The 24,960-nt window shown below is 41.1% G+C and overlaps 1 protein-coding gene across 3 annotated transcripts in view; it reads left to right on the forward strand.

Moving 5' to 3' along the window:
- The window catches only part of KIAA0319L (KIAA0319 like), a 90,065-nt gene that overhangs the window by 26,535 nt on the left and 38,570 nt on the right, over positions 1-24,960 (forward strand). For all 3 annotated transcript variants that reach the window (XM_047724771.1, XM_047724770.1, XM_047724769.1), the window contains exons 3-4: positions 4,059-4,585; positions 24,149-24,395. In XM_047724771.1, the coding sequence (XP_047580727.1) occupies positions 4,059-4,585; positions 24,149-24,395 (774 nt within the window). The remainder of the gene's footprint in view (positions 1-4,058; positions 4,586-24,148; positions 24,396-24,960) is intronic.

The raw sequence follows: 24,960 nt of genomic DNA on the forward strand, positions 1-24,960 counted from the left end.
GAAAGATTTTTTTTTTTAAGATTTTATTCATTTATTTGACAGAGAGAGAACATGACAGCGAGAGAGGGAGCACAAGCCAGACGCTTAAGAACTGAGCCACCCAGGCACCCCTACCTGAAAGATTTTCCACATTTATTTCAGTGATACGGTTTCTCTCCTATATGTATTCTTTTTTTTTTTTTATTGTTGTTGTTAGAGGCAGGGGAGGGGCAGAGGAAGAGGGAGAATCTTAAGCAAGCTCCACTGTGGAGCCTGATGCGGGGCTCCGTCTCACAACCCTGAGATCAAGATCTGAGCTGAAATCAAGAGTCGGTCGCTTAACTGACTGAGCCATGTAGGTGTCCCTCCTGTATGTATTCTTTGATGACCAAAAGGGTTGAGCTCTTCCTAAAGGCTTTTTCACGTTCGCTACACCAATATGGTTTCTTACCAGTGTGGATTTTTGATGTTCCACCGGGAATTATCCCTGAAAGCTTTCCCATATTCATTACATTTGAAAGACTCTTCTCCTCTGTGTATTCTCATAATGAGTAAGGGCTGGGTTCTGAGCAAAGGCTTTTCCTAGTCTTTACGTACATAGGGTTTCTGACTGGTATGAATTCTCTGATGGCTTAAAAGGATAGAGTTCGGTGCCTGGGTGGCTCAGTCATTAAGTGTCTGCCTTCGACTCAGGTCATGATCTCAGAGAACTGGGATTGAGTCCTGCATCGGGCTCCCTGCTCAGCGGGGAGTCTGCTTCTCCCTCCCCCACTCCCCCTGCTTGTGTTCCCTCTCTCTTCTCTATCAAATAAACAAATAAAATCTTAAAAAAAAAAAAAAAGGTAGAGTTCTTTTTGAAAGCGTTTCCACATACATTGCATTGATGGGGTTTCTCTACAATGAGTTCTCTGGTAATTAATAATTGTTGAGTCCTTTTTGAGAAATTTCCACATTGAGTACATCTGTAAGGTTGTTTGCTTATGTGAATTTTATGATGATTTAAAGGAAATGAGCTGTTCATAAAGGCTATCCCACATTCTGTACATAAATGAGTTATCTCACCTATAAGATTTTTCTGATGGCTGATATAGGAGGAATTATATTTAAAGACTTTGTCACATTACAGTGCTGCTTCTCTGGGGAACTTCTTTTCTCCCATTCCAGGCCTGTATCAGTGATGACACCTTATGTTCACTCTTCTGGAGCTGATCCTTCAGAAATATTTTGCTTTAGGACTGATGGTTTTGTTTCAAACCAGTACTCCTAGACTATACAGAAACCTGGCAGAACTTTTCACACCTCCATCCAGGGCTTTACCCCTTGCTCCAGTTGGGCAGTTAATTTTGGTTTAAAAAAGAAAAGCCCCTCAGATTCCCATGGTTTTCCAGCATCATGTCCTTGTGCATGTCCACTGAATGAATCCAGGTGTCTCCATTCAGTCTGGGTAAAGATCACAGCCACATACCTAAATGTCAGTGGTCCCTGGATGTGTACTCTTGGTAGTCTTGGAGCCCTCTGTCTTCTTAACTGTTCTCTTAGGTAAGGGCAGAAAATCCTGAGAAGCCAATGGTTTCGGAGTCTAGAAGTCCAAAATAAAGGGTTGGTACCTTCTGAGACTCTGGGTAGATCCCTTCCTTGACTTTCTTAGCGTCTGGTGGTCACTATCAATCGTTGGCATTCCTTGGCTTGTAGTAGTCTCTGCCTCTGTCATCACATGGCCTTCTCCCTGTGTATCTATGTAGATCATCAATTTTAGACTTTTCTTATTTTCTAAAATAAGCATTTACAACTATAACTGTCCCTCTAAACACTGCTTTAACTGCATCTCATGGATTTTTATAGGTTATGTTTTCATTTTCATTCAGTTAAAAATATTTTCTAATTTCCCTCTTGTTGTCTCAACCCATAATTGGGGTAAATTAGTATTCAGTCAAAGATTGAAAGGGACCATTATCCAGATATTGGGAGCTTTTTCTCTGTGTTGTTTCCTCCTTTCTGGTTGTTCGTTCCAAAATTCCAGCCGTCACAGTCACCTGAAACTCTGTTTCCTCAACTCAGCAAGTCTGCCCTAGTCTGCTTCGGCTCTCTTTCCCTGTGCTACTGTCTGGAGCGCACTTCCATACAGAAAGCCAGGGCGGTCGTAGGGCTTACCTGTTTGTTTCCTTCCTCTTTGGGATCACAGTCCTGGACCACCTGTTGCTCATTGTCTAGAAACAGTTGTTTCATATAGTCTAGTTTTCTAGTTCATGATGTGAGGGCAAGTCCTGTGGCAATTTGTTCTGCAGGGGCAAAAGTGGGTATCATGGTACATTTTAAAAATTAAATGTCATAGTGGCATACAGAAAAGTGCAGGTTATTTTCATCTGTGTGGACCTCCTCACTATGTTAAATGTGAGAGAATTATTCTGAGAAGAATGATGGAAAATTGGTATAAAGGTGACTGACAGTAGTTACTGAGGTAACCATTTATTGATTTCAACACAGTCTGTATACTCAGATAGCTGTTCCCAAGATTCATACCATTGGCTACTGTGTGGGAAGGTGGATAAGGATATGAGGGGTATTTCTGTAGCTCTTGGTAGCTTCATTTTTTTTTTTCGTAGTTGCTATTTCTTCATTTTTCTTAAGGAAGTTCTATTTTTTCTAGGTTTCTAAATTGCCTTGTCTGATGTTAGGTCTGTGCCAGTCTCTCTCTTTTCTTTTAATGAACAATGGCAGATTGGCTTCCACAGCGCCTGCTCAGTAATCCAGAAGCTTGCCTTTTTTTCCTTTTCTCTCTCATTTGACTGGTGTCCACATTTAGTCTGCTGGACATTTTGTTAGTATTTCCTGGGAGTCAGGTTGGCTTTGGCTGATTATCACATTGTTGCTTTGGTTAGTCAGAGTCCCCTTTCAGTTCTGTGTACATGCAGACAGGATTATCCGTGTATCTTCGGTGTTTTGATTCTACTGCATATTTTCTGTATGTAATTTTAAAATATCTTTTACATTCTAACCCCAAGGCCAGGGCAGGGGTGATGAAGGAGACACCTAGGGCACAAAATTTAAGGAGACACTCACTCTCAAGATTGGGTAAGCCAGCTCCGTGCTTACATGAGTCTGAGAATGCGCACCTCCTTAAATTTTGTGCCTGAGGCACCTATCTTGCCTCACCCTGGTTCTGGCTCCGTATAACCTTGACCATATTTGGGCGCAGATACCTATATAACTAAGACCTTAAAATGAACTCTATAACAGTTTTTGTTTAGAACATGCTTTGACTTTTCTGCATCTGAGAAGACAGAAGTGAGGTAATACTTCAGGAAAATTAATGCCACACCTGAAGTAATTCAGTAGCCTAGAGTTTATGCAGAAGCAACATTAGCTAGAATTTTGGACCAAGTTATTTAGGTTAACTACAGTAGGTCACTGTTGTACTTCTGTTCCTTTATTTCTTACCATGACATGACTTGTCAGTAGGAAGTTCATTCTAGCAGAATCCAGTTCATGATTAAATTTCTTGGTAATCTGACTACTGCTCTGGCTGATACTGTGATGTGCAAAACTGCCTTTCTCTGGCAAACGGGTAGTTAGAAAATGGATGAACCTATAACCTGTAAGAGGTTAAGAGTACTCAGTTTGTGTTGCTGTCGGTTCTAGGGGAGGGGGTAGTTATTCCATCCAGTTTCGCTACCTGTTCTTCTGTTCGCATAGTGGTCACACTGTCCCTGAGAAGTGGCAGGATGTGAGTGGAAGGTTAAGTGGTGGGACTCCCCCCACCCCTCCATACACTTCTACCAGGATAGCTCTTTTGTTTTTTTCTGTTTCATGAACTGGAGTTCTGTAGGAAAGGTCTATGTGGAACAGACTCATTGAGAAGGGGAACCAGTGATGAATGTGGATCAGTACTTCTATAAGCTAAAGTATCTTGAGCCAAAAAACACTCTATTTTGCTTCTTCTGTTCCACTTGCTAGACAGCTTTCCCACTCTCTTAAAAATCAGTCTTCAAAATAGCCTTAAATGTTGGTGTTCAGGGCTCTTTACAGAGCAGTCGTCTGTTTTTATTACATCTTAAAATGTTTTCATTCCTTGTTTTTAGATGCCAGTGAGAGCAGGTGCCAGCAGGCAAAGACAGAATTTGGAGTTGGCCTGAGATCTGGGGGAGAAAATCACCTCCAGCTTCTTGAAGGAACCTCCTCTCTGCAGTTGTGTTGGGCTGCCTGCTGCCAGGACCCTGCCTGCCATGCCTTTTGGTGGTCAGAAGGGATGTGCATTCAGGCAGACTGTAGCAGGCCCCAGAGCTGCCGCACTTTCAGGACCGACTCTTCCAATTCCATGCTGGTGTTTTTTAAAAAATTCCAAACTGCAGATGATTTGGGCTTTCCCCCTGAAGATGATGTACCACATATTCTGGGGCTAGGTTGGAGCAGGACATCTTGGAGGAGAGAGAGTGCATCCAGAGCTCCACTCAGACCTACTGTATCTTCCGGTGGCCATCATAGCTTACCCAGGAAGCTTTGGAAGAGAGATGGTCCCAGTGAAGAAGTAACTACACATGCAGTGACACAGCATGAAATGAATGACTCCAAGGAAGTAGGTCATCCGAACACCAGCGGTTCTGCAGAGGTAAGCACATTATGAAGAAGGAGCAGAGAAACTGTTAAATCTGCTTGTATATTTGGTACACATGAGCAGTGAAGCTGGCGCTTGTGGGCAGCACTCTGTGCCGAGGAGTGTGTGTATGAAGCTATGGGGCGTCGTATTTGTGGGTGCTGCCCAGATGTACAAGCATAATTGGACCTCGGAGATGCTCACTGCATGCAGGTCTGACCATTGTCTTGGTAAAAGCAGAAATCTGCTCATTATCTAGTCTGAGGTGGTTCTTGGCTACAGGTAGGTGCAGTTGTGTGGGGACTGTCTTCACCAACAATTCTCTAGTATTTTCTGCCAGATTGCAAAACACTTGATAGATGTGGTTGCATTCAGGCTCTCCTCCCCCTTCCCCATCTCCCACATGCACACACATTCCTCATGGGGTAGTGTCTTGCAGTCGAGGTAGCCATTCCTGGCGCCATAGACTAAGACCTGGCCTGCTGGGCTAGGGAGCCAGATATGGCCATGAGCCAAGAGGTCTGTGGGGGAGTTCTTACCCAGCTTTATATGCCAAGGGGGCTACCACCAGTAGAGTTTATTCTGCTTATTATGTTTTTTCATTGTTGATCTTCCTAGGCAAATGATTAAAAGGAGTGACTCACTCTGTGCTCAGCTTGCCTTGATTGCTGTGACTTATTTTTGTATTTGTTTTGTCCTAGTTGTCTCTATCAAGTTGAAGCCAGAGTGGGGAGGTGACTACATGCCAGGCACTATGTGTGCTAATTGTTGTACAGTGTCATTTTGTTTAATTTCCATAGCAGTATTTCTAGGTTGGTATTATTAGCCCCATTTCCCTAGTGAGGAAACCGAGGTCCAAAGAGGTTAAACAGTTTGATCATGCAGCTAATGAATAACAAGCCTAGAATTGGAACCCAGATTTAATATTAGGAAAAAACCTTTCAGTGCGATATTAGAGATATAATCTTAGGTTTAACGTGCCCATCAACATTTAGATGTCTGTTGTCATCATGAGGTCTCTTTCTAAGCACTAGAGATACAAAGGTGAACAAGATGTGGTCCATACCCTCAGGGAGTTGACAGTCTAGTGGAGACTCAGACACAAAGATAGGTATTTACAATAGTGTGTAATTATCGCATTAGTAGAGTTACGTACACAATTTAGTAGGAACAGAAAGGAGGAAGTGATTCACTTGATCAGGCAGGTGGTACGGATGTGCAGGGAAGACTTCACAGAAACGTTTAATGTCTTTCCTTTTTCTTTTTTTTTTTTTTTTTAAGATTTTTTTTTTTATTTATTTGACAGACAGATCACAAGTAGGCAGAGAGGCAGGCAGAGAGAGACAGGAGGAGGAGGCAGGCTCCCTGCTGAGCAGAGAGCCTGACTCGGGACTCAATCCCAGGATCCTGAGATCATGACCTGAGCCGAAGGCAGAGGCTTTAACCACTGAGCCACCCAGGCGCCTTCCTTTTTCTTTTTAAGTGTTATTATACTAGATTATAATCTTCTTTTTTAAAATTTTAAGCCCAGTGTAATAACATACAGTGTTAGTTTAGTTTCAGGTGTATAATATAGTGATTCAGAAGTTCCATATATTACTCAATGCCCATCAAGATAAGGGTACTCTTGGGGCACCTGGGTGGCTCAGTGGGTTAAGCCTCTGCCTTCGGCTCAGGTCATGATCTCGGGGTCCTGGGATTGAGCCCCACATCGGGCTCTCTGCTCAGCAGGGAGCCTGCTTCCTCCCTCTCTCTGCCTGCCTCTGCCTACTTGTGATCTCTGTCTGTCAAATAAATAAATAAAATCTTAAAAAAAAAAAAAAAGGTAAGGGTACTCTTAGTCCCCTTCACCCATTCCCCCATCCCTCCCACCAGCCACCTCCCCTCTGGCAACCATCTTTAATTTATTTCTTGAATGATATGTTGGATTTCACTGGGAGATTAAAGATAGTGAAAAACGTTCTGGACAGAGGCACAGTGTATGCAGAGGCTCAGTCAGTAGGTAGACATTTACTACACATTTACTCTGTGGAAGGTATACACTAGAAATATTATAGTAAACAAGATAGACATGATTTCTGCGCCAACAGAGCCTATGCTCTGCCAAGGAAAACGACAACACAATTATTATAATTAAATAATTATAAGTTGGATGTGGATTTGAGAGGGTAAGTACAGAGTTCTATCAGAGCATCTAACAGGGACCTAACTGAGACTAAGGGGTAAGGTTAGGTACACTTAAGTAAAGAAGGTGTGCTTTGAGACTTGACGTAGAAAGAGTTTGGAAAAGAGTCAGGCAGAGTATTTTAGGCAGAGAAAGAACAATTTCTAAGTTTGTTGGGTGCCCTAGAGCATGGCAAGACCAGGAAGTTGAAAGAGGCTCGTCTTACACGACAAAGTGACCCAGAGGTGTATGAGGAGGCTTGCTAGCTGTGGAGAACATTGAGGCCTTCTTAAGATATTGGTCTTTCTCTTCAGATCAGTGAGAAGTCATTAAAGAATTTTTTAAAAATTTTATTTATTTGACAGAGATCACAAGTAGGCAGAGAGGCAGGCAGGTGGGGGGCAGGGGAAGCAGGCTCTCTGCTGAGCAGAGAGCCCGATGTGGGGGCTCAATCCCAGGACCTGAGATCATGAGCTGAGCCGAAGGCAGAGGCTTAACCCACTGAGCCACCCAGGTGCCCCAAAGAATTTTAAGTAGGGGATAACTTGATCAGATATGTTGCTGTATGGTCAGTAGATTGGAGAGGGGCAAGAATGTATGGGGAGGAATCGGATAGGAGGCTCTTCAAGCAAGGGAACCATTGCCTTAAAGAAAGAGGTTGAAGATACAGGAAAAGGGGTAAACAACAAATAATTCCTTAGAGCAGTGGTTCTCAAACTTTAGCATCCATCAGAATCACCTGGAGGCCTTGTTACAAACAGATTGCTGGGCTCCAATTCCAGAGTTTGTCTAGAGAGGGGCCTGAGAATTTGCATTTGCAGCAAGTTCCTGCAGAGTGCTGGTGCTGCTAGTCTGAGAAGCACACATCGAGAACCACTGTCTTCAGGGCAAGTGGGTTAAAATCTAGCGCACAGAGGATTTAGCTTTAAGCGGGAGGAGAGACATCTTCATCGTGATAAGAAGGAAGAATTGGTGAATACCGGTGTGGCTAAGGTGGGATTATAGGTTTAGTAGGAGGAAGTTGTCGTTCTAGTCAAACGAGTGTTCTTCTGAAGTAGGGTAGATCATTTCCTAAGAATAGAAACAGAGATAGGGGACACCTGGGTGGCTCAGTTGGTTGGACGACTGCCTTCGGCTCGGGTCATGATCCTGGAGTCCCGGGATCGAGTCCCGCATCGGGCTCCCAGCTCCATGGGGAGTCTGCTTCTCCCTCTGACCTTCTCCTCGCTCATGCTCTCTTTCACTGTCTTTCTCTCAAATAAATAAATAAAATCTTTAAAAAAAAATTTAAAAAAAAAAAGAAACAGAGATAGGTGGAGTGGGCACAGGTAGGTAATGGGCAGGAAAATTAGAGGTTTGGAGAGGAATAGCCATTGTGAAGGGAAGGAGATGGCCAAGCAAGTAAGGAAATAGATTGGTGGTAGGAGATTACGAATTTATCACATTGGTACTTATCTCTGCAGTCACGTGAGTCTCCGCAGTAGCTCTCAGCAACCCTATCAAGATAAGGCTGATAGTTTGATTTACCCAAGATCGGAACTTTGCCAGTCTTGTGCAGGAAGAAATTGGGGCGTGGAAATTAAGGTTATTGTCAAGAGAGTGGATTAAGGAGAGACTGTAAGAAGAGGCAGATGTAGGAGGGGCTGACGGAGATATGATAGAGGAGTTTGGCATTCAGAGGTTTCCATCATGGGAGGCAGATACAAGGGGCATGTGTGTTCTGGAAGACTGGAAGTAGTCATCAGGGGATGGGATATTAAGATTTTGGAAGTGGAGAAGTTCTGGTGATTATAGGATCTAGGTGTAGCTAAAAGGAAGGGGGTTGCAGAGGCAGGGTAGAGTAGGAACTGATTGGAGACAAGGAGTTCAAACAACTCAGGAAGCTCAAAATATGTATTACATGAGTTATCAATGTAGACATAGAGGTAGACTTTAGACTTGATGGTGATGATAGCAATAGATAATGTTTACTGAGTGAGCACTCACTATGTGGCAGGTACCATTCTGAATCCTTTACATATTCTAACTATTAATCTATACAAGAAATCCAATGAAGTACTGTTAGTCTTCTCTATTTTAGAAACGAGGAAGCTTAGGAAAAGAAAGGTTAAGAAGCATGGCCAAGGCAACAATAGCTCGTATGTGGTAGTACCGGGACTTGAACCCAGGCAGTCTGATTCTATCCGGAGTCTATCCTCTTGACCCTGTTACTCTTTAGGCAGGGACTTGGATAAAGAGAAGTTTTGAAAGCCCGATGTCAAAGCCCTCAGCAAAGTAGGAGGAGGAGTAAGGCAGTTGGGAGAGGACAGCTGTGGTGAGAGTTGAAATGCAGTAAGATGACAGAGGGGAGAGGTTTTATGGGAAAGCTAGAAGAGGAATGATATGCAAAGGCACTGGGGAGGGGAGCAAATAAAACACGAACCTGCCTTCAATCCTGAAGTATGGGAGAGTAAGGAGCCCTCATTCCGCAGAGCTACAGAGGAAATAGTATCCTCAGGGAAGGGCACACTCACAGTTAAGGATAGGTAGTCAGGGACCACCATATGGGCATGGGACCTGTACAGTTGTCCAAGTCTGGACACTTGGGCCCTGTTCTTAGTTTAATGCTCTGCTGTTTTGGTCTTGAAATTTTTTTAAAGATTTTTAAAATTTATTTTTATTAGAGAGCGACCATGAGCCGGGGAAGGGGCACAGGGAGAAGCAGGCTCTCCGCTGAGCAGGAAGCTCAATGCGGGGCTTGATCCCAGGACCCCAGGATCATGACCTGAGCCGAAGGCAGGTGTTTAACTGACTGAGCCACCCAGGCACTCCATTGTCTTGAAATTCTTAATACTTTCTTTTTTAAAGTTTTTATTTATTTGTTTATTTTTCTGACAGAGAGAGAAAGAAATAATACAAGCAGGCAGAACAGTAGGCAGAGGCAGAGGGAGAAGCTGATGCCCTGCTGAGCAGGGAGCCCAATGTGAGGCTCCATCCCAGGACTCTGGGATCATGACATGAGCCGAAGGCAGACATTTAACTGACTGAGCCACCCAGGTGCTCCCTTAATACTATTTTTTGAACAAGGAACCCCACATTTTCATTTTGTACTGTATCTTGCAAATTCTGTAGCCTGTCCTACAGGAGGTCTAGGGAACAAAACATGAAATGACTGCGCATCCAGGTGATTTTTGATTATGGAAGAGAAATTCTAGGTGATTCAATGGAATTTTGGGTGAAAAGAAAAGGAAGTTAGGTCTCGCAGGAGAGGAAGTATAAATCATTCAGGGAAAGCATTGTGGTGTAGTAAATGTTTAACAATTGGGTATTCCCCCCTCCCTAAACATAAACAAAAACAGAAGCCCTGAGTTGTAGACTTTGCCAATTTCCATGATGTAAATAAAACCACCAGTGACCAGTTTGGAACTGCCAACATGAATCACTGAATAGAGAGTTGGGAGATACAGGCACAGCCCGCTCAGGTGAGCCAGCTCCAGCACACTGCCCAGATAATCATGATCAGTAGAATGAGAAACAGACCAGCAAAAAGAGAAATATGGTTTATGTAGGCCTGACAGTGTGCTGGAAGATGGTGAATTTGGGCCTTAGTGACTTCAGGTGTACACTGGAAGGAGGATCCTGGGGTTGTGTTGCCTAGGGAGTTCTCTTTCTTCTTGTTCACCTGCAGTGGACAGTGGCGATAAATTGCTGCTAGTGAACAGGATCTGGAGTTTTATGTCTAACACAGAGAGTGGGCGGATATGGGGGGAGGAACACTGAACTTGAATTATGAACCCCAAGACTGGGAGGAGGCCTTTGTGCAGTGTTGCACGGAGGCATTATGTAGATTGGCATCACTTGCTGAGAACTGCAAGCACTCTTAAAAAATAGGGCAAAGTGAAGTCTTCAGTTCCAGACAGATTACGTTTGACCTTATATGCCACTCTTAGGAGCTTGCTTCTTATCCTGAAGGCCACGGATAGCTCTGTAAGGGGCCTAGCACCGCCTTGTGCATTCGGAATGATGAACTGGTAGGTATTTCTTTTAGGAGAGGACTTGTAGTTCAAACTTCTGCTTATTAAAGCACTAGGGAAAGGGGAAGAAGTGTATACATTGCAGATCTTCTCTTTCTAATTAGGGATGGCTGGCTAGCAGTACTAGTTTCTAGTTTGTACTGTTTGCCCTAAGGTAGGTCAAGCTACTCTGCATCCAGAGTGGTAAGAAATTGTATCCTGAATTGCTCTTGTCTTGCCTGAGATGCCTGCAGTCCTCCAAAGGCATTGGGTCCTCAGTAGCATTCTTCATTCCTTTGGAAACATACATATATTGTATCTAAGAGCAGGTATTCTGAACCTTTATTCCAAAAGTGAAAGGAATGTCACCAATTAATCCCCCTTTATCAGCTGAAAGAAGGAGAGGCGTGTACTGCTTGGTTTCAGTACCGTATCCTTTCTGTGCTGTGAACCTCTGAGTTATTGGCAGAAGGAGCATGAAGCCTTGTTGCAGTCCAGCCACTGGCAATTAAGGCTGCCAGCCCAGCTTTGTGAAAGGAGGAGGACTCTTCCCTAAGCTCAGGACATGAAGGTGCAGCTAGGTGTCCCCACATGTAAGGTTTGGCTTTAGGATGACTGAGGTGCTCCTTTCTCTGCCACCACCATCTCCCTGTTTGCAGACAACCACAGCATTCCCGCCCCTGTAAGCCAGTGCCTTTCTGTGGGACAGATGACTGAGAGGATAAAGGAGTTGAGCCTCTGGGCACCTCTCTGCTGCCTTTTTTACTGAGGAAAATTCTTTTGCTGACTCTACCTAAAACTGGAGCTTACATCTTACCAGCAGATAGAGGTGTGGGCTGTAGGCAGTGACAGAGAAGAGCCTTGCATAACCTGGGACAGAAACCCAGTTTCTGTTTCCCATCATCCAAGTTTTTGATTTGGTTTTCAGAGTTTTTTGCTTGATCACTTTGTTTTTGTTTTTTAAAAAATCTGTCCTGTAATCTTTTAGGCTTGTGAAATTTTTGCCGAGAGTTCATTTATTCTATTATTTTGTGACATGTTTGGAATTCCTCCGGGCCTAGTTCTCCCCAGATCCTCATTCTTAGTTATCTGAGCAGCAGACAGGCTAATAACTTTCACCAAAAATTGTTCAGCCCCAGGCCTCCTTCCAGCCCTCTGGCCTGGATAATTTGTGTGGCTTTCCTACCCCTCGGTGACCAACGGTCTTCCAGTATCATCTATGCACATGTATACACTAAGCGCCCCCGCTACACCAACACTCCACTCCCCCATTCTAACCTTACATGACTGGCTTGTTGCATCGAGACAAAAACTGGGCAGGCTGCGTTCTTGTTGTGTGTGGGCGTGCAGAAATCCCTGCAGTTGTATCGTTCCTTCTCACAGTTATTAGTGCCTGAACCATTATACCTTTTCCTTACTTTCCCCCCCTTAACTGCTCACTTTCTGCTCTAAACTCCTAAGTATTCTGATTCTTTTATCTGCTTATCTGGTTTTTACTGTGTGAAATGAATTTGAAAATGTGTTTGTTGGCTACTTTGTTAACTTAGGAAGCCAGAGTTGATGCAGGTTTTGGTGTGGATTGACTCTCAGAGCCAGCTGGCACAGCTTGAGCCATGGGAAGAAAGTCTGAAAACCAGCTACTTCTTAGCTAACCCTCCTGTCATCCCTCCCCCTTCCTCACTTCATGGCAGTCTTAGTTTCTCCAAGGAGACTATGAAGAGACATGACTTTGTAACTAACTCCTGCAAAGATAAACCCTGTCCTGTTCTCCAGCCTCAGCTTCAGTTGCTGAGAACTGGTTGGGATATGTCTTTAAACGCCACTGGCTTTGCTGTTGCAGGAAGATACTGGCTTTACTGTAGTAGGATTTTTGTTAATGACAATGATAGTTTTTGTTTTATTTTAATACAGTTGTGTCTCAAATCAAAATGTGTCAAAGGGCCAATTTTTGTGAGCCAATCTTTAGTATTTAGTAGTCACTTGGGTAGCATGTGTGTTACCAAGGAGGGCCCCCTAGCTGGACTGTGATGGTGTGACCCTGACTGGTGAGAATGTCCTACGTGGGACCTGCAGGCTTCTGATACTCAGAGCAGTAGCTTGTGATGGAGGTTTTTCGGGTCATCTTGAATTATGGTATTAATCACTGGGTTGGCTTGCTTGATTAGGAGAGGGCAGCCCCGAGTGGGTCTGGGAGGAAGGGAGAAGGAAGAAGCAGGAAAAGGAGGGAGGGAGGAATGGCGAGATGGAGAAAGAGTGTGTATAGAAGCCTTGCATCATTCTGAATAAAGCTTCTTTGAAGATGAAACAGGTGTGGACACCTGGGGCATGATTAGATGACTTACGGTGATTTCGGAATTAGGTTGGTTTTTATGATTTCTGTCAAGTGTCAGCAAAAATGGCCCAAGGAAATTTCACCCAGGTGTCAGCCCTTTATCATCCAATACAAATTTTCATTACAAACTACTTTGTAGTTTCTGAAGTAAAATCATTTGCTTCATACCTCTTCTTCCTGCTTCTTTAAAAATTAATAATAACAAATAATAAACAAATTCTTTCTTTAAAAATAATAATCTGCCTGCCTTGCTTAAGAATATTTATACTCTTCTTCTATTTCTGGGAATCTATTCTAAAGCACTGATTCTAAATAAAGAGCTTCAAAGACAATGATGAGGTGCTATTTATTTAATTAAACAATGGAAGCGGTTTGTCTAATAAGGGGAAAGTAGAGATTGTGCAGCCATTACAAATATATTTTTGATATATGAACAGCTCTTTTGTTACTCCCTCTGCTTTCCACTCCAGCCACACTGAATGCTTGCTCTTCTGTGGAGACCATACTCTAAAAAATCGGCTTTATTGAAGTGTAATTGACATATCATAAACTATGTGTACAGTTTGATGTGTTTTAACGTATTTGTACCCATAAAACCATCACCACACACCATAAAAGCTAATGAGCATATCCATTACCCCAAAGTTTCCTCCTGTCCCTTTATAATCTGTCCTTCCTACTCCCTCCCTTATCCCTAGGCAACCACTAATCTGCTTTAGCTTATTATAGATTTTCTAGAATTTCTAAATAAATGGAATCATACATTACATACTCTTCTTTTTAACAACTCTATTGAGGTATGATTTCTATATCATAAAACTCACTCTTTTGGGGGCACCTACGTGGCTCAGTCTTTAACCGTCTGCCTTCGGCTCAGGTCATATTCTCAGGGTCCTGGGATTGAGGCCTGCATTGGGCTCCCTGCTCAATGGGAAGTCTGCTTCTCCCTCTCCCACTCCCCCTGCTTGTGTTCCCTCTCTCACTGTCAAATAAATTAAAAAAAAAAAAAAAAAAAAAAAAGCTTTAACCCTTCCCTACTCTTTTTAAGCATACAGTTCAGTGATTTTAGTAAGTATAGAGTTTTGTATTATCACCACAATCCAGTTTGTTAAATTTCTGTCTCCCCAAAAACTTCCCTTATGCTATCCCTACTCCCACTCCTAGCCCCAGGCATCCACTAATCTGCTCTCTCTATAAATTTGCCTTGTGGACTTTTCATATAATGGAACCATGTAATACATAGTCTTTTTTTTTTTTTTTTTTTAAAGATTTTTACTTATTTATTTGACAGACAGAGATCACAAGTAAGCAGAGAGGCAGGCAGAGAGAGAGAGGAGGAAGCTGGCTCCCCGCTAAGCGGAGAGCCTGATGCGGGGCTCAATCCCAGGACCCTGGGATCATGACCTGAACCAGAAGCAGAGGCTTTAACCCACTGAGCTACCCAGGCGCCCCAATACATAGTCTTTTGAGTCTGGCTTCTTTCACTTAATGTTTTCATGTTCATCCATGTTATACTATGTGTCACATACTATATATATGTAGTTGGTTCCCTTTAATTGCTGAATAGTATTCCGCTGTATGGATGTATCATTTATCTATTCACCTCTTGTTGGATGTTTGGAATGTTTCTAGATTTTTGGCTACATATAAAGCTGTTAGGAATGTTTGTATAAAAGTCTTTGTATGGGGATATACTTTAATTTCTCTTGGATACCTGGGAGTAGAATGGCTGGGCCATATTGTAGGTATATATTTAATATTACAAGAAACCACCAAACTGTTTTTTCCAAACAATTGTACCATTTTACATTCCCATTAGTAATGTACGAAAGTTCTAGGTGTTCCACATTCTCACCAAAACTTTGTATGGTGAGTCTAGTTTGGGCCATTGTAATAGATGTGTAATTGTAGCTCATTGTGGTTTTTCATTGCATTTTCTTCATGACTAATGATGTGGAACATCTTTTCATGTGCTTACTTGCCTTTCATATATTTTTGTAAAGTTTCTGTTTATATTTTTCCTCATTTTAAAAAAGTGGATTATCCTCTTAACATATATATTCTGCATATAAGTCATTTGTCAACTATTTTATTTGTAAATATTCTCTCAATCTGTGGCTTGTCTTTTCATTCTCTTGGCAGTGTCTTTTGAAGAGCCGATATTAATTTTGATGGTGTCTAGGCAGTTTATCCATTTTTTTCTTTATAGATCATGCTTTTGGTATTGTATTTTAGAAAGATTTTTCTCCTAACTTTTCTTCTAAAAGTTTTATAGTTTTAAGTTTTTTTTTTAATATTTTTTAAAGATTTTTTTTTTTTTTTTTTTTGGTCAGAGAGAGAGGGAGAGAGAGCAAGCACAGGCAGACAGAATGGCAGACAGAGGCAGAGGGAGAAGCAGGCTCCCCGCCAAGCAAGGAGCCCGATGTGGGACTCGATCCCAGGACGCTGGGATCATGACCTGAGCCGAAGGCAGCTGCTTAACCAACTGAGCCACCCAGGCGTCCCTAGTTTTAAGTTTTTAAATTTAGGTCCAGAATGTTTTTGTACATGGTGGGAGCTGTGGATGGAAGGGTTTGGTTTTGTTTTTTGCCATATGAATATCCAGTTGTGCTAGCACCATATTTTTTCAATCCTTTCTCCACTGAATTGCTTTTTACCTTTATTGAAAATCAGTTACCCATGTGTGTACGAATCTATTTCTGGACTTTTTTGGTTCCATCATTTTGTTTATATTCATATATTGTCTATAACAAGACTATACTTCTTTTTTTTTTTTTTTTAAAGATTTTATTTATTTATTTGACAGAGAGAGAGATCACAAGTAGGCAGAGAGGCAGGCAGAGAGAGAGAAAGGAGGAAGCAGGCTCCCCGCTGAGCAGAGAGCCCGATGCGGGGCTCGATCCCAGGACCCTGAGATCATGACCCGAGCCGAAGGCAGCGGCTTAACCCACTGAACCACCCAGGCGCCCCTCTTTTTTTTTTTTTAAGCGAACTCTATGACCCATAGATCAAGAGTCATATAGTCTACCAACTGAGCCAGCCAGGCACCCTAACACTACACTGTCTTGATAATGATAGCTGTTTTTTGTTTTTGTTTTTGGTAAAGATTTTATTTATTTATTTGAGAAAGAGAGCAGACACAAGCAGGGGGAGAGGCAGAGGGAGAGGAAGAAATAGGCTCCCCACTGAGTAGGGATCCCAATATGGGCCTTGATCCCAGGACCCCAGGATCATGACCTGAGATGACCGCAGCCACTTTACCAACTGAGTCGCCTAGGTGTCCCAATAATTATAGCTTTGTTTTTTCTTTTTTTTTTAAATAAAGGTTTTATTTTTTATTTGACAGAGAGAAAGATCACAAGTAGGCAGAGCAGCAGGCAGAGAGAGGGGGGAAGCAGGCTCCCTACTGAGCAGAGAACCTGATACGGGGCTCGATCTCAGGACCCAGAGATCATGACCTGAGCCAGAGGCAGAGGCTCAACCCACTGAGCAACCCAGGTGCCCCCGGATAATTACAGCTTTGTAATAAGTCTTTTATTCAGATGATTCAGATGATGTAATCTTACAATTTTGTTCTCTGTTATCAGACATTTTTTGGCTATTCTAGGCCCTCTATATATCCATATAAATTTTAGAATCATCTTGTCATTTTATTTATTTTTTTTAAGATTTTTTTTTTTTTTTATAGAGTCCCAAGTAGGCAGAGGAGCAGGCAGAGAGAGAGGAGGAAGCAGGCTCCCTGCTGAGCAGGGAGCCTGATTTGGGGCTCAATTCCAGGACCCTGGGATCATTCCCCGAGCCAAAGGCAGAGGCTTTAACCTACTGAGCCACCGAGGTGCCCTGTCATTTTATTTTTAAAAAGTCTTCTGGGATTTTGATTGGGATTATGTTGGGGCTGTAGCTCAGTTTGGTGAGAATTGATAGCCTAATAACAATAGTGAGTCTACTGATCCATGAATACAGTGTATCTTTCCTTTTATTTACATCATCCTTAATTTTTCTCAGCAGTGTGTTGTCCTTTCCAGGGTACAGATCTTGTACGTATTTTGTCACATATATCGCTCAGTATTTCATATTTTTGGTGCTATTATAATTGGCATTTTAAAAACTGAATTTTTAAAGAAGTGGTTTAAAAAATTCAGTTTCAGGGCGCCTGGGTGGCTCAGTGGGTTAAGCCTCTGCCTTTGGCTTAGGTCGTGATCTCAGGGTCCTGGGATCGAGTCCCGCATCGGGCTCTCTGCTTGGTGGGGAGCCTGCTTCCTCCTCTCTCTCTCTGCCTGCCTCTCTGCCTACTTGGGATCTCTCTCTCTCTGTAAAATAAATAAATAAATAAATCTTAAAAAAAAAAAGTAAAAAATTCAGTTTCTGTTTGTTGCTAGTATATAGAAATAGTTACTTTTTATATATTGATCCTATATCCTGAAACGTTGCTAAACTCACTTACTCATTGCAGTAGCTTTTTTGTAGATTCCATTAGGTTTTCTCTATTTATAATCATGTTGTCTGTGAATAAAGACCATTTTACTTTTTCTTTTCCAATGTGGTTGCCTATTACTTCTTTTTCTTGCTTATTGTACTGGCTAGAACGTCTATTACAATGTTGAATAAAAGTGGTGAAAGTATACTTTTCTATTCCTAGTTGTGAATTTGTGTCAGGAATAAATGCTGGGTTTCGTCAAATGCTTTTTTTTTTTTTTTTTTTTTACATTTACTGACATGGTCATACAGGTTTTTATTTTCAGTATGTTAACATGGTGAACAACTTGATTGATTTTGAGTGTTAAATTATCTTGTATTCCTGAGATAAATCCCACTGAGTTGTGGTATATTATCCTTTCTGGATATTGTTATATTTGTTCTACTAAGATTTTTTTTTTAAATATTTTATTTTATTTTTATAAGTAGGCAGAGAGGCAGGCAGAGAGAAGGGCGGGGGGAGGAAGCAGGCTCCGTGCTGAGCAGAGAGCCCGATGCGGGACTCGATCCCAGGACCTTGAGATCATGACCTGAGCCGAAGGCAGAGGCTTTAACCCACTGAGCCACCCAGGTGCCCCAAGTTCTACAAAGATTTTGTTATGAATTTTGAATCTGTGTTCATGGGGGATATTGGCCTGTTATTTTAACATCAAAGTAATGCTGCCCTTTTAAAATGAGCTGAGAAGTTTTATTCTTCTTTCATTTTCTAGAAAAGTTTGTGTAGAATTGGTACTATTTATTCCTTAAATATTCAGTATAATTCCCCAGTGAAGCTATCTGGACATGGAGTTCTTTGCAGGAAATCTTTATTTTATATAGAGAGAGCACGAGGGAGGGGCAGAGAGAGAGTCTTAGGTAGGCTCCATGCCCAGTATGGAGCCAGTCACAGAGCCCTGTCTCACGACCCTGGGATCATGACCTGAGCCTAAATCAAGAGTTGGGTGCTTAACCACCTGAGTCACCCAGGCGCCTCTGCAGGAAAATTTTAAACTATAAATTCAAGCTATAGAATAGATACATAACAATTTAGATTATCTATAATAGCTCTGCTTGGGTGAGCTTTGACAGATTGTGTCTTAGAATTTGTGTAGTCAAATGTATTGGCATAAAGTTGCTCACTATATTCCCTTATTGCCCTTGTAATACCGGTAGAACCTGAGTAATGTTACCTCTTTCATTCATGGTATTGGTAATTTGTGTTCTCTTTCCCTCCCCACCTCCCTCCCCCCATCAGACTGGCTAGATTTTCTTCCTGAAACTTTGGTTTCATTCCTTTTCTCTGTTGTGTTTCTATGTTATTGATTTCTGCTTTAATCTTATTATTTCATTTCTTCTTCATAATTTAGATTCCATTTGCTCTTTTTTTAAGTTTCTTAAGGTTTAATCTCAATCGTTAATTTGAGACTTCTTTTCTAACAGTTTTAGTGCTATAAATTTCCTTCTAAGTATTACTTTAGCTGCATCCTACAAATTTTGATATTTTGTGTTTACAGTTTCATTCAATTCAGAATACTCCTAAATTTCCTTTTTGACTACTTCCTTGGATTATTTAGATGTATGTTATGTTGTTTCCAGATATTTGGGGGGGGTCCCAGATATTGTGGTATTATTGATCAATAACTTAGTGCGTTGTAGCCAGTGACCATTATATGACTTGAATCCTTTTTTTTTTTTAAACATTTTTTATATTAGTTTCAGAGGTAGAATTTAGTGATTCACCTGTTGCATATAACACTCAGTAGCTCATTACATCAGGTGCCCTCCTTAATGCCCATCACCCTTCCCTGCCATCCACCTTTCCTCCAGCTGTTTGTTTCCTAGAGTTCAGTGTCTCTTATGGTGTGCCTTCCTTGAATCCTTTTAAATGCACCAAGATCAGTTTTATGGCTCAGAAAATGGTCTGTCCTGGGAAATATTCCTTGTGCATTTGAAAAGAATATGTATCCTGCTATTGTTGTTGGGTGAGTGTTCTATAATGTCAACTAGGTCAAATTGGTTACTTTTGTTTAGATCTTCTATATCCTTATTTTCTATTAGTTTCTATCAGTTAAGAGGATGGAATATCACACTGTATTTGTGGGTATATCTGTTTCTGCTGTTAGATCTGTTTCTGCTTCATGTACTTTGAAAGTTTTATTAGCTGTGTAAATGTTTAGGATTGTTATGTCCTCTTGGTGAGTTGACCCTTTTATCATAAAATTATCTTCTTTATCTCTGTTAATATTCTTTCCTCTGAAATCTGTTGTGTCTGATGTTAATATAGTCGATCAGGCTTTCTTTTGGTTCGTATTAGAGTAATCTATCTTTTTCCATGTTTTTACCTTTAACCTATTTGTGTTTTTGTACTTAAAGTGGATTTCTTGTAAACTGCATATAGTCGGATGTTGCTTTTTATCCAATCTGACAAAGTCTGCTGATTAATTGGGGTGTATAGACTATTTAAAGTGACGACTGATGTGATTGGATTCAGATCTACTTTATCAAACAGAAATATTTATTTCTGTTTGTCCCATGCCTTCTTCTTTCATTTTATCCCTATTTTTATGTTCTTCCTTGAATTTAACTGAGTATTTTTTTATTCCATTTTATCTCCTTTTGTTGATTTATTCATGATGATAGGCAGAATAATGGTCCCCCTAAGGAGGTCAGTGTCCTACTCTCAGGAACCTGTGAATATGTTATGTTACATAGCAAAGAGGAATTAGGATTGCAGTTGGAATTAAGGTTGTTAAACAGCTGACTTTAGAATAGGGAGGTGATCCTCCATTTCCTGGTGGGCCCAATTTAAATACAAGGTCCTTAAAAGTGGAAGAGGACAATATAACTGTGAAGAAAGACAGATAGAACATTACTTGCTTTGAAGATGAAGGAAGGGGACTATGAACTAAAGAAAGTGGGTTAAAATGGGAAAAGCAAGAAAAGAGGATTCTGTCATAAAGCCTGCTTCTTTGTTAATTTCTTTTCATTCTTTTTTTTCTCTGTGTGTTTGATTTTGAGTCATTTCTGTTGATACGTCTTCAAGTTTACTGATCTTTTCTTATGCATTGTCTACGGTGCCATTAAATCTTTACAGTGTATTTTATGTGTGTGCCTATACATAAGCCAGGGTAAACGTACCTTTATCACAGCAGTGGTTCAAAACAATTTTTTTCTACGGTGTATTTTTCATCTTAGACATAATAATATTCATCTCTAGAAGCTTGATTTGAGTCTTTTTGAAAAAGATTTTATTATTCATTTATTTTAGAGAGAGTGTGTGAAGGGGGAAAGAGCAGTGAGGGAGGGAGAAGAGGGGTAAAGAATCTCAATAGACTCCTCACTGAGCGCAGAACCCGACATGGGTCTTGAACTCACAACCTCAAGATCATGACCTGAGCCAAAACCAGGAGTTGCACATTTAACTGAGCCAGCCAGGTACCTCTGATTTGGGTCTTTTAAAAAATAAATCTTCTGTGTTTCTCCTTAATTTAAGCAGACATGCAATCTTTCCTATAGCTTTTTGAATATATGGAATACAATCATAGTAATTATTTTAACACCTTTGTCTACTAGTTCCGTTACCTCTGTTATTTCTGGGTCAGTTTTAATTAATAGATATTTTTCCTCATTACAGGAACATTGTTATTCCGAAGTATTCTCGGGAATTCTTGTTTTTAAGCCCCGTTTCCTTGCCTTACTTGCTCATCTTGGGCAAGCTTGTTTATTCCCATGGCTTCAGCTGCTATCTTTGGGAACTTGATTCCAACCCTGGGTCTCTATTTGAATTTCTCAGCTGCACTTCAGGTTCAGTATGTCTGAAACAAAACTTGCCTGTTATTTTCTTAAAGTTGCTCCTTTGTAGTCTATCTTAGTTTTTGACACTACTATAGTTAGTCCCTCAATTCAAGCTAGAAACATGGGAGTCATCTTGCATTCTTTTCCCCAAGCCCCAGATGTATTTCAGCTTCACAAATATTAGATCCTTAATATTTTAAAATCCATCCCACTGGAGGAATTTCCAGTAATGGTGGCAGAGTAAAGTGGTCTCCTGAATCTTCCCACAGATAATAATTATAAAATATGTGAAAAAAAATGTATTTAAGGAAACTGGAAAGGATCCAAAAGCAGACAGAAGCTACAGGAGAGCTTACTCTTGAAAAACAGCAACTAGAAGTGATAATAATTGTGAGTTTGCAGCTTTTTAAAATTTTTGCCTGAGGGCATTCACTAACTCCCACAGCAGAGGAAAATGGCAGTGGAAAACCTCAGTCTTATTTTCTTATGGTGGCAAAGAACAGAGTTCAGTATAGAAAAATTACCTGAGCGGGGAGTCATTGGGGGTAGGGAGGGAAAAAATGAAACAAGACGTGATCGGGAGGGAGACAAACCATAAGAGACTCTTAATCTCACAAAACAAACTGAGGGTTGCTAGGGGGTGGGGGGGAAGGAATAGAGGGTGACTGGGTTATGGACATTGGGGAGGGTATGTGCTATGGTGAGTGCTGTGAATTGTGTAAGACTGGTGATTCACAGACTTGTACCCTGAAGCAAAAAATACATTATATGTTAATTTTTAAAAAAAGGAAAAAAAAAAACCATAGAATGTGGTGAAGCCCACAACCTCGCTAGAAACTCTACTAAAATCCCTGGCTGAACCTCTAAACTACACCCAAATAGGAAGATTCCAGAAGCCATGATAAAAAAGGAGGCAGAGATCAGAGAAGCAGAGTTCTGTCTTTGAAAGACAAAACCTAATGCCAGGTGAGCACTGTGAATTCGTCAGCCATGCGTAGCACAGGTGGCAGAAATCTGAAGTCTTACCGACTTGAGGAGTCAGAGTGCAGAGTTGAAGGCTAAAAAATTAGGGAGTAATCTTTTGAAGTAAAGAGAGTACAGAGAGAGCAGACCCAATTCTGAGTACAACCTATTGCAAAATTCTTGGCTAGTCATCAGATTAAACAAGAACACCTGCAGGTATCACGGTGAGGTGTCATTAGAATGACAAAAGAATAAAAAGGCCAAGAATATCAAGTATTAGTGAATTGCGGAGCAGCTGGAACTCTCCTGTACTGCCGGTGGAAATGCAAAATGGTAGGGCCACTTCAGATAACAGTTCACAGTTCCTTATAAAGTTCAACATACACTTATATGTAACCAGCAATAAAGAACTTTTGAGTATTTACCCAAAATAAATTAAAACACATGTTTACAAAAACAAAAACTTTGGATTTCAAACATTTATAGCAGATTTATTTATAAGAGCTGAGAACTGAAAACAAAAATCAGTATATGAGTGGATAAATACATTTTGGTATATCTCTAGGATAGTATACTACTCAGTAATAAAAAGGAATGAACTACTGTTATACACAATACCATGGATGCATCTTTAAAACATTATGTTGAGTGAAAGCAGCCAGAAACGAAAATAGTATGTATATGATTAATTTTATATGAAATACCAGAAAGCCCAAAGTAACTAGTGGGGACAGAAAACATACCAGTGGTTGCATGAGCCTGAGGATGGAGGTAGGGGGAATGAGTTGACTTCTGGGGCTGATCGAAATGGTTTCTGTCTTGATCGTGGTTATGTGGGTATAGACCCTTGTCAAAATGCATAGACCTATACATTTTAAATGTGTGCAGTTTATTTGGTGTAAATTACCCTTCAGTTACGTTGATTTTAAAAAAAATCCATACCACCAGCTTTGTTTAGCCACTCATCATTTCTCAGTTGGATGAGCGCAGTACCCTCCAAAGTGGTGTTTCTGCTGTTGTCTTAGTTCTTCAAACCCTTACATGATGCAGCAACCTGAATGATCCACCTAAAACAGAAATCTGACTTTTTCTCTTCCCCATATCCAACCCAATAATTGCTCACCATTACCCGGCACCTTAGACTAGCATATGTCTTCTTTCGCCTGGCCCTTGACTATCTATCCAGCTCGTCCTCTATTACTTCCAGCCTCTCACTTTGCTTATGGACTCTCAGTTCCCAGCACAAGCCATGCTGATCTCATTTCCTGTGCCTGTACTCATCTCTCCCCTCAGCTTTTTGTCTAGTAAACAATGGTTCACCTTTTAAAACTCAGCTTAGGACTCTCCTCTAGAGAATGCCTTTATCTATTTATTTAAACCATCCTTCTTCACACACTCCAAGAGAGGAACTAAGTGTTCTTCAGACTATAGTTTTTCGGTTCATTGTTAACTTTTATAGGTGTATTCGTCCTTTTGATTTCTTACATTTTTGTTCTCTCTCACTAGATTGTGCACACGTTGAGCACACTTACTTTCATTTATGTTTTGGGTCCACAAGGCCCATGCCGTAACAAGTGCTTAGTAAGTATTTGTAGAAAGATTGAATATAAATGTTGAGAAAAGAAGAGAAAAGTATACGTAGAATGATTATTACTGTTTTGTTTTAAGCAAACCTCTGTGCATAGAGAAAAAGACTGGGAAGGTTTATAACAACATTTTAACACCAGTTTGGGTGGTGAGATTTGTTCCTTTAATATTTTTGTCGGTTTTTGCATTTTTCATAAAAACATTTAGCGTGCAATTATTTTATGAGACATAACCTAAAAAACTGGCAGTATAACTTTTGCCTATTCAAATGAATTTTTGCATTTCTTTAGGTCCACAAGGCAGTTATAATTTCCAGTCCCTTAACCCCCGTCCTGGCTGCGGAGATTCCTGGTTGGTCAAAGAATGTGTCAGTCCAACCTGAGACATCAGAGGATCCTGGTACTACACCTAGCACTCAGCAAGTAAAAAGCCTTGGGAAAATCCAGATTTCTACCCCTCTGCCAGTGGCTCCTTCCTACAGTTATGTTACCCCTAACCCCCAGGCCTCTTTCCAGAGCACCTCAGCACCATACCCAGGTGAGGCCCTTTGCTTCTGCCCTTGGAGATAGGATGGAAAAGTAGAGCATTTGATCACAGTGTTCTCTTTAGTGCAAGGAAAGGAGAGAGGCATGATTTTTGAGGACTGTAGATTAGAGAAAAAATAATCCTATCTTTGTTCCTGTAATCATAGGACTTGGGGCTCTCCATCCTTTTTTCAACAGGCCCCAGCCTATGGGAATTAATGAGGCTCATTTTCCCAGATCCAGATTCCACTGTGCCTGGAATTTAAAGGCACAAGATTCGATGAAGTAATATCCAAGGAACCAAACAAATAGAAGCCAATGGGAAGAAAGTTGGATCCTTGTACCTATTTGCCTTCTGAATGGCTGACTGTAGGTCAGATATTTGTCTTTCTGATTTTGGCAGCATCTTTATTTTTAAAGCAACCATCCATAGGGATCAGATTTATAAGGAGTGTTGCCTTAACAACAAGTCTATGCTTCATGAGTGCTGTCCTAAGGTATTAGTAGGAAGTGGTTACTCAAGGAAACTAACTTGATCTTTATCCCCTGAAAAAGGCAACAGGGTGAAGCAAAGCCAG

Source organism: Lutra lutra, chromosome 4 (genome assembly GCF_902655055.1).
Source record: "Lutra lutra chromosome 4, mLutLut1.2, whole genome shotgun sequence".
In the NCBI taxonomy this organism is placed as follows: Eukaryota; Metazoa; Chordata; class Mammalia; order Carnivora; family Mustelidae; genus Lutra; species Lutra lutra.